This window comes from Azolla caroliniana, unplaced genomic scaffold (genome assembly GCF_043228905.1).
Source record: "Azolla caroliniana isolate FFs.n. ecotype wild unplaced genomic scaffold, voAzoCaro1.0.p SCAF_6, whole genome shotgun sequence".
NCBI classification, from domain to species: Eukaryota; Viridiplantae; Streptophyta; class Polypodiopsida; order Salviniales; family Salviniaceae; genus Azolla; species Azolla caroliniana.
The window spans coordinates 18,666,263-18,682,316 of NW_028230441.1; the positions used below are offsets into that span (position 1 = coordinate 18,666,263).

The 16,054-nt window shown below is 38.6% G+C and overlaps 1 protein-coding gene and 1 pseudogene across 1 annotated transcript; one reads left to right on the forward strand and one right to left on the reverse strand.

Annotated features, from left to right (window-relative positions):
* Positions 1-3,016: 3,016 nt before the first annotated feature.
* On the reverse strand, positions 3,017-6,633 carry LOC147863222 (uncharacterized). The gene is made up of 5 exons (XM_087321093.1): positions 6,630-6,633; positions 4,712-4,872; positions 4,536-4,620; positions 3,273-3,831; positions 3,017-3,177 (listed from the first exon to the last, which is right to left on the reverse strand). Exons 1-4 carry the CDS (start codon positions 6,631-6,633, stop codon positions 3,326-3,328), a joined length of 756 nt encoding a protein of 251 aa, XP_087177219.1. The 3' UTR covers positions 3,017-3,177; positions 3,273-3,325.
* A 7,490-nt stretch (positions 6,634-14,123) lies between these two features.
* On the forward strand, positions 14,124-15,808 carry LOC147863223 (calcium-dependent protein kinase 19 pseudogene; annotated as a pseudogene).
* Positions 15,809-16,054: the final 246 nt, after the last annotated feature.

The window sequence follows — 16,054 nt, forward strand, 5'->3', positions numbered from 1 at the left end:
GTCCATCATGGAAATTAATAATGGCGCAATAGGAAGAGCATCAAATTTACATTGTTCTCGAGTGAGTGGAGTGCTTTCTTTTTTTATCAATTTTTCCTCAAAAATAATAGAAGGCAAGGACTATGTGATATTGAAGAGTTGCAAGGCTCTTCAATTCAAACACGTTAGAAACTGCGAGACTTTCCTTTCGAAAATCATGGTCGGGTTCGCCCTTGGTTGACTATGTAAACGGCGTGCCGAAGTGGTGCTACACCACGCTTGAATTGCTATATTCGTCCTGGTAGCCCAACCAAGGAGGTACATGGTATTTTTCTGAAATTTTGTAGGTGACAAGATGATCAACACAAATGAAGATTACAATATCTTTTTGTTGTTCGTGATCAGTATCGTTTTTAGAGGAGTTCAATGATAAATAGGGAGGAGTGTACCAGATAGGGTAATGTGGTAGATAGAACTATTGAGTGTCTATGATTACATTACTGGTGTGCATGTCAGATTGTAAAAACATTTTACCTAACTAATGGGAATCACCCTTTGGAAAAAAAAATTACCTTGTTCTTCGGTGAGTGGGCTGCTTTCTTTTTTATCAATTTTCCTCAAAAATAATAAAAGGGATGGAGCATGTGGTACTTATTTGTGCGTTCTTACGCAACGATTTGCTTGTAGTTTAGAAACTTCTACCTTTTGAAGAGGATCAACTCAACTCTCTCTACCGCTCGTCACTATTCGACCTCAGGTTCATAAATGTGAAGAGAGAGTGAATCTAGGGCTTGGACGACCCTGAACTGTTCTTGGGAATCTCGGATGATCAGGGCCGTCCAAGCACAGAAAAAAAGATAAAGCAAAAAAAAAGAGAAAGACCTCGAAGAAAGTAAAAAAAGTAGAAAAATAGAAAAAGAAGAAGAAGAGAGAGAAAACTTTTTGGGGGAAATTCAAAATTGTGTGTGAAAATCCCCTCTCTCTCTATGGTTTTCTATTTTTATTTCTCTATTTCCCTTGCATTTCTCTGCATTTTCTTTTCTCTATTTTTATTTTTCTCTTTCCCTTCCCTTTCTTTGCGTTTTCTTTCTCTGAGTTGAAACTCTTTCTCATGTTCAAATCCCTTTCTCTCTTTCCCTCCCCCAAATCAGAGTTGAAACAAGCAAAAGAATGCAGCTCTTTCTATATGCATATAGGGCACTTGAAATCTCTTTCTCATGTTCAAATCCCTTTCTCTCTTTCCCTCCCCCAAATCAGAGTTGAAACAAGCAAAAGAATGCTGCTCTTTCTATATGCATATAGGGCACTTGAAATCTCTTTCTCATGTTCAAATCCCTTTCTCTCTTTCCCTCACTTAACCGCCCATCTTCATGATGCTTCCCATCCTCATCGATACCCCCTAAATAACCTTGGAATAGAGACCACTCTACCCATGAGCTCCCTTAGCTCATTGAGGAAACGAAGATGCATCGACACATCCTTGTTTTAATGAGGAAGCCGTGACTGACTGTTCTGAGTTGATGAGCTATTTTGGTTGTATTGTTGTTCAACAACATCTCGTATGTCTCTTGCGTTCTAACAAGAACAGGGCTAACCTCTGTTAGTCTTTGTATTTTATTAACTTAGCGCAGTTAATCAAAGCTCTGTTTGAAGACGACACAAGAGAAAACATGGTTCTCTCCTGACTCCAGTTCCCAACTATATGATTGGCAGATCTGTTCTATAGAGGTGTTCTGTAGACCTGCATATCTGGCTAAATCTATTTCTATTGGATGTGAAGAGGTTTTGAGCTGCCATGTGATACATCATTGAAAACATTCTTGCATGAGTATACCAATAATGAGTACCTACATACCTAGCATTTTGTTTTGATTATGTAAGCGCCCATCTTGAGTACCCTTGCATAAAGATCTCCCAAATACATTGGACACCAATCACCATGGTCACAATAGGGTCTGCTTTCATATATGCTCAAATAATATCATGGGGCATTGATGTATCGCTCCTTATCATGAAGGCAACCATTCCCCTATATTGTCTAGTTATGTATCCTATGAAGGCTCGGTCCCCAAATTTCTATTCAATAGAAAGAGTCGGTGTTACAATTGTAAGCAAACAAACATAATTCAGTTCATGGTTCTTGGAATGGGAGATGTGCTCAGTTGTCATCTAAGGACACCAAAAGCAGCATACCATGAGAATGTCAAGCATAGGCAGCTTCCATGCTCTCATATATTTTTTCAAAGAACAAGCATACCTCTGCTTTAAATTTAGCCAACATGAGAGAGAGAGAGAGAGAGAGAGAGAGAGAGAAACGGAACCCAGGTTGACATCATTAGCACTTCCTAAAGCAACATGGATGCAAAAGGAATTTGTTTTGCTTTGCCACAATTACAATAATGAGCTCTCACAAATTTCCTTCCTATGCAAGAGTCCTATGCAAGAGTTATAATGCAATCAAAATTCAAACTGTGTTAGGGTGCTGCAAATTTGTTGATTGTTTCAAGGCCCTTCACCTGTTGATAAAGGTTCACCCTTACAACACTATAATTTCTGAAGGTTGAACAATAGAAAGAGTCCTTTATCATCCCTTTGTGTCTTAACATCATTACCATACATTTCATACAGATGATTGGTTGCTTCAAATGGATCTCCAAAGAACAACCTCAAACAAGAGTTCAAACATTAAATAATCACTATCAAAAAAGCATCCTTCCGAGCTTCACATATATAACATAGACATTAATAAGACTTAATGATGCATATTACGTAGCTCTCCAATGAATCGATGCATGAAATTTAAAACTTTAACAAATTGTGTGCCTACCAAAGAGATCATTTCAGGAATTAGACAAGACCATACTACATATATCTCACGCAATGCATCATTGCATAAAACCATACATGACCACACAACATAAATATATTCAAAAGTGAAGATACAAAGTGAAGAAAGTTTACGCAAATATGTCATTAACGCATGAAACCATTACATAACACTCAATACACAATATTCGAGTTTGAGTATTTACAAAAATTGTAATTGAAGATACAATATGGCAGATTGTGTATTTATTGAAGTTGAGACTGAAGATACACTATTCAGAGTTTGTGTATTTACAATATAATCCAAAATTTAAATTGTCGATAAATATCCGAGTTGGAAAAAGGCATCCAAATTTTCTCATGCCCATGAACCTACAAAAGGCACCAAACAAGGTTACCAGTCAACAATGTACAAATACGAAAGCTGCAAATGAGAAACAATATAGATTTAGGAATGAGAATCAAACCTGGCAAAACTGAATCACACCATAGTCTGAACAGATCTGTTTAAACAATAAAGCTATGTAGCAAGAATTCTAACTTTAGAAGCATAAATATTAGTGGTAGATACTCCATTGCTATTTGTTATTGTGAACCATCGTTCTCCCCCATTATCTGGGTAATGAACATCAACAATCATAGCACTTGTTATGCACTCTGCCCCATCATCAATCAATATACATTTTCCCTTCAAAGCTTTCATAGCGATCGAAATGTCACCATGATTATGATTTAACGGCAACATGCTATCACAATGATTGCAATGTGATGTTTGATTTTTATCTAATATTAGGACCAAAGAATTACAATGCATACATCGAACCTTCATACGTCTCGGTAGACGAACTCGCTTTCGACATCCTTGTATGCCCCATCCATGCCTTCTTGTACCTTTATCCTTATTGTTAGGAGCTACCCCGATATCTTCGAAAGCTACTACATTGCTAACAATGGGCCTTTTGTTGCCATAGGGGTTTTCAATAACATTTTGTTGCAAACCTCTAATACTCTCATTTTGAGGCAGATCTTTCATCAAAGGAGAAATATCAGACCTCATTTGCTGACAAAATGCAAGCATTCTTTCATTCCAAACATTAACATCCTCTTTAGACATAGAATGTAGACACTCTTCAAAATTCCTTATTGCATAAGAGGTAGAACAATGTGATGGACTTCTATTTAAGTCGAACATCGTTCATGCCCCTAAACACACATAATATTCAAGTTTGACATTAAAGATTGAAACCACGAAAATAAAAGCAAGAGTAAGTATGCAAACAAAATTTGGTAAAAGGGAATATAAGTGCATGTTTTACTCAATATCTTTCTAGTATGTGCTCATAGTGCTCATTTCTCCTATCTCTCTTTACCAATTTTCTGTTTCCCTCTTTATGTCTCAATATCATGTTTCATATATCACTTCTCCTATCTCACTTTACCAAATTACTATTTCCCTTTTTATGTCTCAATATCATGAGATAATAATGAAAACATATAATGTTTGGTGACATAATAATGAAAATAGAGAAAAAAATAGAAATCATTGTTCTATGATTTCTATTTTTTTCTCTGTTTTCATTATTATGTCACCAAACATTATATGTTTTCATTATCTCATGATATTGAGACATAAAAATGTTCAAATGAAAAAACAGAAAAAACATAAATATGTATGAGGTAAAACAAAAGAAAATCATAGAAATAAAAAGAGAAAAGTTTCATTTACATACCTGTGATTCTTGCTTGCAAGTTGCGATAGAGAAGTGGTCGACGAGGAAAGAGAGAAGAAGACACAGAATATGTCGATTTTGAACCCTAAATGAAAAAACAGAAAAAAGCATAAATATGTATGGGGTAAAATAGAAATCCATCATGTTCATAAGTGGAGAAAAGTTTATTTGCACACCTGTGATTCTTGCTTGTGATAAAGAGAAGAAGACACAGAAATTAGGTTATTCTTGCGTATGATAAAGAAATCAGGGTGCTCGACGAGGAAACAGAGAAGAAGACACAAAAATTCACGATTTTGAATTTCCCCCAAATAGACCCCAAAATAGTTTTCTCTCTCTTACTTTTCATTTTTGTTTTTTAATGTTTTTTTGCTTTTTATTTTTTCTTATTTGTTTTTATTTGTTTTTATTTTTATTTGTGCTTGGACGGCCTTGATCATCCGAGATTCCCGAGATGAGTTCAAGGCCGTCCAAGCCCTAGATTCACTCCCTCTTCACATTTATGAACCTGAGGTCGAATAGAAACGAGGCTCTCTACCCCTCCAGCATTATTCTATCCTTTGCTATAAATGCTTGAGTTTTTTGTTCGGTACTCTTCCATCAATAGAACTACCCCGGTCCCCTGTTGTAACATTAATTCATGCACACCATTACAAATCTAGCTTTTCAATTTTACAATCAAAGTATCAAAGTCGATATTAAGCTTTTGGAACAGAACCAATGTGGTAATATTAAAACTAAATATCATTCAATCATGTGAGTTGAAGAATAATCTAATAATTTGATTCTTAATCAATATTTTGATTGACTATGCATATCATTCACGTGAAGGGTGTACCATAAATGAGTTGAATATTTGTACATGAGTAACTATGTTATTCTAAAACATAATTGAAGGCACTAATGTATACTTTGTTTGCACATCATAACTACATATAGTTGTTTATTAGGGAAAGATCTTGTAATTTTCTATTGGAAGGTGATTGGGATAACTAAACAAGTCCCTATGACAAAGAGTGAAATGCCTAGATTTTTCATTTGTTAATTTCTAAATCAAAGTCAAATTAAATCTTGAAAATGGACAGAGAACCCTTGACACGAGAGACTTGCTTGCTTGACTAATGATGCAAATTGAAGGAATGATTTGACATATATACTTTACAAAGCACATACATATTGTGCAACAAAATGCAAAAATGGTTAGTTCATGGATCAAGTAGACACATGCATAGTGGAGGCAAGTGGGTGGCAATGAGACAAAAACTTCTCTTATAAATAAATATAAATATGCAATCGTTTACAAAGTATGAATCATAACAAATGCATGTTTCTAAGGGAGTTCCACCAAACTTAACATATGTTCATAGTAACAAATATTTGTCCCCAAGTAGTTCACCAAACAATACATGTTTCTTGATAATAGTCTTTCAAACTTTAGGCATTCTTCATAAATAATTTGCCAAACCTCCAAATGTCTCAAGGTTTGTAGATTGAACCATTCGACAAATCCCACTTGCATGCACTAATTAATGTCTGACAAACATGATTCATGGAAAATAAATGTATAATTGATAATGTTTTGACCTTTTGGGAGGCAATTGCCTTGGAAAAGAAAACCAATCAACATATTGCATGTCTCATGCTTGACTTCGAGAAGGCATATGATAGAGTACAATGGCCTTTTTTAGACAAAGTCATGGAGAGGTTGGGACTACCCTCAAAATGGAAATCCGTTGTGTTGGCCCTTTACAAAGGAAGCATGAGTAGGGTGTTGGTGTTAGGGCATCCGGGCCCACCAATTCCATTATGCAGGTCTGTCAAGCAGGGGTGCTCGTTGCCCCCCTACCTTTATTTATTTATTTCAAAGGCATTCTCTTTCTTTTTAAACGGATCGGATGTAGGAATAAGGGTATTAGTTGTCCCACATGTGTGCAAGGATTTGTTGGACTCAACATATGCAGATGACACTATGCTCTATTTGCAAGGGAATGATGCTAATTTGCAGCAGGCTGAAAGACGGATTGAGCTGTTTTGTAAAGCATCAAGAGGGAAAATTAATTGGAACAAAAGTAGAGGGTTCTAGGTAAGTCAAACCCATGGCCGCTTTGGTGCCCTAATGTTGCAATTCAATGGGTCCCCAATGGAATGGCTATTAAATATTTGGGCTTTTTGGTGGGAGTTGAGATTCAGAAAAATCAGCAGCTTGAGCAAGTGAAAGACAAAATTAGAAAAAAGCTTCGGTTATGGGCATCAGTATTTCCCTTGCAGGTAGAGTGGTTGTGGTAAACCACATTTTGTTGGCCACCATGTGGCACTCATTGGCATGTTGGATGTGAGACGAATCTTGCATCAAAAACATTAAGGCAATGGTGAGAGGGTTCCTTTGGTCGGGTAGAGACCATGAGACAGTGTCAACTAAAGTGGCGCGGAGCTGTTTCAGATGTTAGGGTACAATGTTAGTTCAGTAAGAGACTGGGAGGTTTTCAACATGAAGAGGAAGGGAGGGTCAGGCTAGTAGTACTTTGTTTACTAGCAGGTTGGAAAAGGTGACTTAGTTGATAGATAAGGTCGTTGATGGTCTAGCTAGGTTGAATGACAAAGAGGGGGTCTGGTTTGGGTGGTTTGTAGGTGAGGGTGATGCACAAATTATTCGTGGCAGGTGCCCATATAATGAGTATCGTTTATGGGGAAACCTAAGTGCTTTGACAGACAATTGCCAGTGGTTGGCAATGCAGGTGGCAGTGTTGGAAGGTAAGAAGTGACAAGTAAACCTGGACCTCGGGAAGTTGGAAATTGATTGTAAACTTTGGATATTTGACAACAAGCCCTTATGTGATTTGGAGTGGGATCCACTAGAGGTATGGTGGCAGAAACCAAGAACGAACAAACGAGAAGGGTTTTTCGAGTATAGTACTAAGCTAGGAAGGCAAATCATTGGCTCCAAATCAATGGGCGTTGCTCAAACTTGCAATAGATGGAGGGATAAGGGCATATCTAATGAATTGTTGAAGTCATTTTGGAGGAGGCTATGGGTGTTCGATATGCCAGAAAAAATAAAGCTTTGGTTGTGGATTCTTAGCCATAAGGCGGTACCTGTGGGGGAGTGACTGAGGTGTCGTGGTGGGGAGGTTGGTTGCAAGATATGCGGACACTCTTTGGAATTGATTCCTCACTGTTATTGGAATTGCATAGAGGCAATTAACATTTGGGGTAGAAGTCTTAGGATCATGGCAACATGCGGTGTGAATGGGAGAGTTGTATGGGGGTCCTTCCGATGGTCATGGATTTACAGTGCATGGTGGCAATGTGTTTCAATGAGTTGGAGCTCGACCTAGCACAAACTCTGAATATTTTGAGGAGATATGGATGATGGTGGCTTGCTTAATAGTCTGGCACATTTGGACCAAGCATTGTAAGTTTGTTTTTCAACAGCACAAGCTCCCAAGCAATGAGGTGTTGTTAAACATCTTGTTCAACCTGGTATCTTAGATCCGGGGATAACACGATTCGATTCAAGGGGAATCCGATGAAGCAAAAAGAGATAGGTCAAAGTTTCTACTTAAACGGGGCAGTTCTCCTATGGTGGTCAGATCATCATCAGGGCCTAAATGGAACTACCAAGCACCTAGATGGTTGTTTCCGCCAATGGCTTCCATTAGTGACCAAGAGTTGTAAATATGTATAGTTGTGTTACAAGGTAGTTACCATGTTAAAAGAGTTGATGGGATACTTTTGTTGTAAATGAGGGGGTGGGGACTATGATCACTTTGGTGAGAAGAACAGAGTGAGTTTTGCTGAAATTTGTTTGCCTTTGATGTACTTTGTTTGCTAACTAATGCAAAGTAGTGTGTTTTTTGGAATGGAAAAAAAAACTTTAGAAAGATTATCATCCGTGATAGAAACAACATGGCTCTATGCTGGAAATTTCTAGAAAGTGTGATGGGGAAACTCGGCTTTCACGAATCATGGATCAAAGGCATTGCCAAACTTTATAGGAATGCCACCAGCTGTGTTCCACTAGCAGGTGAAAGGGGCCCTTTCTTTCGAATATCGCGGTTTGTACGACAGGGCTGCCCATTGGCACCATCCTTATTTCTATTATACCTCGAAGCACTCTCTAGCTTTCTCAACTCGTGACATCTAAGCCTACGTGGTCTTCGTGTGCCGCATTCTCACCAAAGCCTCCTAGATATAGAATTTGCAGATGACACCGCGGTCTACTTGCAAGGCGACTTGGAAAATTTATAAAAGCTAGAAAGTGGTCTAGATGTATTTTGCAAGCGATCCAATGCCATGATCAATTTGCACAAATCCTGTGCAATATGGCTCTCTCATGATGCACATCCTGCGTGGCACCCAGATCCCGCTTTCAAGTGGATCAATCAAGGTGAGAGCACCAAATATTTGGGTTTCCAAATTGGTTTCAACATACCTCCGGAGACTATGATTAAACCAGTTATTCACTCCATACGACAAAAGTTAATGCATTGGAGTTCGAAAAAACTCTCGCTAGCTGGGCGCATCATAGTGGCAAACCAGGTATTACTCGCGACAACATGGTACAGCCTGGTACAGGCTATCATGTTGGACAATCTCCAAGGAAAGTATACACCAAATTCAACGATTGGTACACAACTACATTTGGTCTAGTAAGGAAGATTATGCAACTCAGGCCAAGGTGGCATGGCCTATACTCACATCACCTAAGTCGAGAGGAGGATTGGGTCTTATTGATCCCCTCTCACAATCAAAAGCCCTACTCTTCAAATTTGTGGTGCGAGGACTCCAACCAGGGAATGACTGTTGGAAAATGTTATTGCAGTTACGCTTCACTTACTTTAGGCCACGAAAAGGGACCAATTGGGCCCCCCAAACTGGATGGATTCTAAACATGGATCTCAAACCTAGTTTCTCCCGCCAACTGGAGGATAGATTTAGTGCATCCATGGGGAAGGCGTGGTGTGACATTAGACAAGGACTCAAGTGCAATCAACCCAATTCCAAACCTACCTGGCTTAGTCAACGTATCCTTTGGAACCCATGTATTAGGGATGAATCTAATCAACTAATTGGATCAAGTAAGGGGCTGTCATGGGGATACATGTCGGAAGGTCTAGGAAAAAGTATAGAATGTTGGAGACAATTTATGTCATTGCCAATACAAGACTAGGCAAACATCCTCCATGGAATCAGGGGTGGATGGTCTATGAGATCTGAAATCATTAACGCTCTACTAATTAGGGAAGCTGCTCATCAAAGGACGACAACGGAGAAATGGATAGGCTACAAGGAGGAGGGCTCTTTGCTCCCAAGAGGTAGGGACACACCGGACAGGATCGAAGGCTCTGAACTGTAGGACAATGAGGCATCAACACAACGTAAGGCAATTCGAGTACTAGCATATAATGGGCATAAATGGATTGTAGATCCTGATCCAATCAAAGTACAACCAGATTGGCACATATGTACTCATGAAAACACATGGCTACGTAAGGTCAGTTGGGACCCTTTGCAATGGACATGGTGTGATCCTTATGCGGGGCAAGGAAGCAAACCTATCCCTTTCTTTCAATTCACAACTAGATTGGGTCGCCATATTATAGCCGCTCAATCTGCCCGAGATCCGGCTGCTACAAAGGTCTGGAAAACATATCATGTTCCTAACACAATTATCACCAAGTATTGGCAGAAACTCTGGAAACAACAACACACGAGGCGAATCACCACTTTCCAATGGTAGTTAATACATAAGTCACTACCGGTTGGTGCATGGCAGCGTGGGAACCTCAACTCTCCTAATTGTGTAGCGTGTCCAACTGTAGTAGAATCAATACGACACACTCTATGGGACTGCCCAGAGTCCCATCGAATATGGCGGGGGGTTGACCGCTTATTGTAATTATGTCAGGTGCAAGGCTCAATCAAGTGGCAGAATGTATGTTAGCTATCATGGCAGGCCCTAGTTGACAGATATGAGAATCAGGAAGAGGGGATGACTTCGGTTATAAAAGCACAAGCGGTTTTTTTCTCCACCATCGACAATGTCCACTCAACTCCTATCAATGCCAAATCTCAAGTTGTGTTGGAATTGGTCAGCCCAATAACTCTTTGGATTCTATGGAAACAACGGTGTAGACGGGTCTTCTCCAACCAAACCGTGCAACCAATAGTGTTAATGCAAGAGATATGGAGTGAAGCGGTAGCCACTCTAAAGAGCCAATATGATGGCCTCAAGGGTGACTTTGATGGAGTTGAAAGACAACGACTAGCCTTCATCCAACAATGGTCGTCCTCCCCCTTTATTGAGTCGGTGGGCATCCACATAAGATGGACCTATCGTGTCCCTACAAGGATTTGTATATACTAATCTCATCTGTAAAATTTTATAAGTAATGGAAAGAGTTTTATTTGGAAAAAAAGAAAAGTTCTTGGACTTCGCCATTTATCAACTTAACTTTCTCAAACTTTGAGAGCAATGTCATTTTATTAGGACTAGATAAGTTCTAACTACATTTATACTCTTCAAAATTAGATGAAAGTTTGCATTTGTATGCACAATTTGTTAGATGCTCCATGTTTGTCATTTATTTTTGTAATATTATGTTCTATATCATCATTCTCATTATTATTTTACATTTCTATCCCCCATTTGCACTCCTTTAATGTATTCCCCATTTGTTAAGTTTCACAACCAATATCATGGTTGTAATCTTCTATGGAACGAGACAATGACAAATGGCTCTGTTTCATGTGTACATTGTATTTAATTTAGTGCACACACTTGAACTTCACGAAACATTTAACATTTAAAATGTTTGCATTATGTTCATGGTGATAGTGACTAGTATTTTAAAGTAAGGCACGAATAAAAAACACAAGTTCTTGAATATTATCAAAGGTTGTTATAGAGATATTCACATTTGATTCTAGGACTTGAACTCACAAGTGTGTCAAGCGACATATTAAGAGTCTTGAGCATATGCCCCATTTTAATGAATATGATATGATGGGTAGGTATCAAGGTATATGCGATCCTCATGATGGTTCTTCCAGACTATGTATGGGTGGGCACCGATATGGAATCAACTACTTTATGTACAAATCAATGTTGAGTGGACACACTCCAAGAATTAGGGAGTGAATGAGTAGCAATGTTCAAAGGAAATTGTAGGAAGCAATGAACTTTCTTGTCTGAACACAATATATTTATTCATTTATATGTGGGAAAAATATTAAAAATACCTCTCATATGGAGACTAATGTTGGACCTCCATATGTGTGGTAACATCGAAATATCATGTCATCCGCGGTAAAATGATACTATAAATATTGTAGTTCAGAGATAACCTATCAAATTCTTTCTCTATGTCACCTTCGACTCACATATTTCCTCTCTCACTGGCTGTATCGGTTGAAGGAGAAATATAGAGAGCTATGATTTTATCTAGAGATGCTTGTGATTAGATGGAGAGAGAGAGAGAGAGAGAGAGAGAATGTGTGTGTGTTGTATTTAATAAGAGGATTGGATTAATTACAGTGGATTATCATTCATTAATTCGTGCAATGATAATTTGATTTTTCTAATATTCCCATGAGTAGAATCCATATTGCCAAGAATGTGAGGAGTTTTTTTTATACTTCCTCTATATTCTTCAAGGCCAATGATCATTGGTTGCCTAGAAACGCAAAGTTGGTAACCGATTGAAAGTATAAAATAGGATTAGGTGTATTTTAATCGTGCTACATATTATTGTTGGGATGCGAAAGTGATGGAAACCACAGTGCTTGTGATGAATAACAGATGAATGTGTTATGGTCAAACAATTCGATGGGACTTTTTGGTTTTTCATTAATGTATAAACCTATCATGGAGAATTATTGCAAATGCAAAAAATAGTTTGTGTATATATTATTGAAAAAATGATCTAGGTGCGCTTTTGACATAATGTCTATGCAATTTTAATGATATAACAAAAGGAAATGTAAAAGGGGGTTGGCCTAGAGGCTAAGGATTCATGAATGCAAACAACCATATGTTTTCTTATCCAATATGTACCCGTACTCACATGCCTTTGTGTTGAGTTCATCATGCAAATTGGCTTTATGAAGGTCAAACAATGCGGTGCATTGTATGGTTGCTTCTATACACATGAAAGTATTAAACATCGACAAATGGACCGGGTTTAAAGTTTTTCCTACACCCATACGTTTTTTGTTTACTAGTCACACATTAGGGATATATGAGTAAAGAACGAGACTTTTTCGTATGACAAATTTGAGCAAGTTGCACTAATGTCTACAATCGCCAAAGATCAAAAGTGTGGAGATCATATTTGTTATAAGTAAAACATCAACATATTAAGACAAAAATAAGAAGATTATTTAAAACACATGCTTGATAAGCTATCGTTGATATATTCAACATATCCTAACACATGTAGGAATAACTACATCCAAGGCACCATAATTTTTCCAACATTATTGATCTCTTCCAAGAATGAGAGCTTCTTGTGCGTCAAACCCAATTTAGGAAAAAATGATGAGGCTAGTTGACAACTTGGAAATCAAACACAACGTTGCGGAATCATGCGAAGGCATATACCTGTAGCAAGAGAACTCTTGACTCAAAAGGGAATTCTTTCACATAAAAGACGTGTGTTATTGTAATGAGTCGTGACTAGGTCCATAATGAAGTGATCTTTGATGGAACCACTTGGGTAGATTCTTCTTGTGCAAAACATGGGCTATACTCGTGTAAAAGCATATGCTTCTAACTTCTTACCTATTTTCACAAGGCGAGGTTGAAAATCACAAAGCAATGAGCAAGAATTCATCGGGGTTACTAATTCATGTAACACCACCAAGTCCTTACTTATTTCGTATGCCAATAATGTTTGAACCTTGCTTGGTACATAGTTTCATACACAACACACAACAAAAATGGAAACCGAGAAACTCGTAGGTGTGTTCTTAGTGATGCATGCACGTAGCTAACCCAAAGCAAAGTATGAACCCAACCTACAAAATATGAAAGTCTACCAAATATATATGTATAGATACATACATGCATGCATGTATGTATGCATGCATACATATTGTATTGTATTGTATTGTATTGTATGTATGCATGCATAGAAGACAAAATCTTTCTCATTACATAATTCATATGAAGCGGGGGAATGTCAATGTCATGTGAAGAAGAAACACATGTGAAGGAAGCTCCAATGAAATGTATTCATCTTTTATTATTATACGAAGTTTAACGCCCAAGAAAACATAAAAAAGAAGAGAGAGAGACAGAGAGAAAGAGGTCTTACGAAAACGAAAACGAAGAAGAAGAAGAAGGAATACGGAGGAGCATATTCCCAAAGGATTATGTATATTTATTTATTTACTGTTTAGTTTAGGTTTATTATTTATATAATTATATAATCAGAAAAATGAAGAAATTTCGAAGGAATCAGGAGTCGTACGTATTTCTTTCCCTTTTATTATTTTTTTCCTTTTCCTTTTTCTTTATAACCGTCTCACTTTCCCTCCCCCTCCCCCTACCCCTACCCCTAACCCTAACCCTAATTTTCACCATCGCCTGCGCATAACGCTCTCCCCCCTACCTCCCCTTCTTCTTTGCTCCCTTATCTGCAGCATTTTCTCCTCCAATCCAATTTTAGACCCTAAATCTTTCTTCCCCTACAGCATCTCCCCCCCCGCTCCTCCTTACCATCGACCTAAAGAATCCTCCGCCCGCAGTCCTCTTCCTTCTTCGTTCTGCAGGTTTCTTGAAATCCATTTTCTTCTCATCGGAGCTTCCTTCCACAAACTTCCTTCCACATCTTTCTTCAATCTCCCTTTTCTTCATCCTTCCCTTTCCCTGCAAATTTTTATGGAAAATCCTTACACGTTTGGACGACAAATCGGCGAAGGAGTAGACGGAGTTGTTCGCTTCGTCTTCGATCAGTCCTCAGGACAGAGATTCGCGTGCAAGTCCGTCAAGAAATCCAACCCTGATGCTCTCTGCCATGTACGGGTTGAGATCGCCATGCTTGAGAAGCTTAGAGGCCATCCCAACATTCTGTTTCTGCACGATCACTTTGAAGACGAAGAGTACGTGCATGTCGTCTTGGATCTGTGCGAAGGTGGAGATCTGTGTGAGTTCGTGAGAGGGAAGGGCCGTCTTTCCGAGCTCGAGTCTGCACAGGCTATGGCGACCATACTCAGGGCTGTTTTGTTCTGCCACGAGAGAGGTGTTTTCCACAGGGACCTCAAACCAGAGAATATACTCCTGCCTCGGAGAAACAGTGGTTATGGAGAGCTCAAGCTTGCAGATTTTGGTGCTTCTGCAGACTTGTCGAAGAGGAGATCTTTCACTGAGATGGAAGGGACCGCATGGTACCTTGCTCCCGAGGTTCTTGCAGGTAGCTATGACGAGAAAGCAGACATATGGAGCTTAGGAGTGATCCTTTACGCAATGCTGTGTGGATTCCTTCCTTTCGATGGAGATGGAACAGTAGAAATCTTCCAAGCCATTAAGAGAGGGAAGCTGGATCTGAAGTCGGAGCCATGGCCATCCATTTCTGAGGAAGCCAAGGATCTCCTCAAAGGCATGCTTCAGAAAAATCCTTACAGGAGGATGAGGCTCAGAGATGTTTTGTTACATCCTTGGTTTAAGCACGTCTCGTCTGCAGAAGGTAGCGAGGGACCATGGGGCAGCTTGAAGAAGCACGGAGCCTCGGAATCTGTTTCTGTAGGTGGATGATGGAAGGAGGAAATGTTATGTAAACATTCATCCTTCTACATTAGTTCTTCCACAGAGATATCTGCTATTAGATCTCAGTCTTGATGTCTGTGATTCTAATTGTCGAAACCATTTACTCTGATTATGTCCCTAAAGAGGTTGTTGCTCTTGTGTTTTCCTTCTTCTCAGAGGATAATCTATTCCTGCACATGGTATGGATTTTTCATACTTCTTTTTTGACTTGCGGGAGTGGAAATATACAGTAATTTTGTGAGGATATAGGAACTATAGTACTTATGAAGTAGAAGTAATAGCTCATACTTACTTTATGACTTACTTAGGTTTAGTATTTCTTCTTCGTCGTCATCATCATCTTCTTCATCCGTCTTTTGTTAACATGGGGGACATGGAGAATTTCCCTACGTTGTAAATTTTCTCTCTATATGTATGTGTATATGTATATATTCTATTGAAATATAGAGTTGTGCTGGTATATGCTGGCCAAATTTTTGTAACACAAAATCTTGTTTCTTTGATCGATGTTTGCTGGAGCAATGATCCAGTCTATAATTTTCCGTTCCTTTCTCGTCCTTCATTACAATGTGTTTGTTGATGAAAGACAATCTATGATCTCCGTCTTATTGGTGCAGGATTTATGGATGCTAAGAAAACTCTGATAGTTCAATGTGAACACTAATTGACTGTTCTTGATCATGGTTTGTTTCTATCTTCACTCCACAAAATCAGTGCAAACAAAAGGTTCTGGTTCTGTGAAATGCGTGAT

Excerpts from the sequence above, each read along its gene's own strand:
- LOC147863222 (XM_087321093.1), bottom strand. Across the intron at positions 4,621-4,711 it reads ATCACAAGCAAGAATCACAG|GGTTCAAAATCGACATATTC; the intron begins GTGTGCAAATAA and ends TTTTTCATTTAG. Across the intron at positions 3,832-4,535 it reads CTTGCAAGCAAGAATCACAG|ATCTGCCTCAAAATGAGAGT; the intron begins GTATGTAAATGA and ends CTTTGATGAAAG.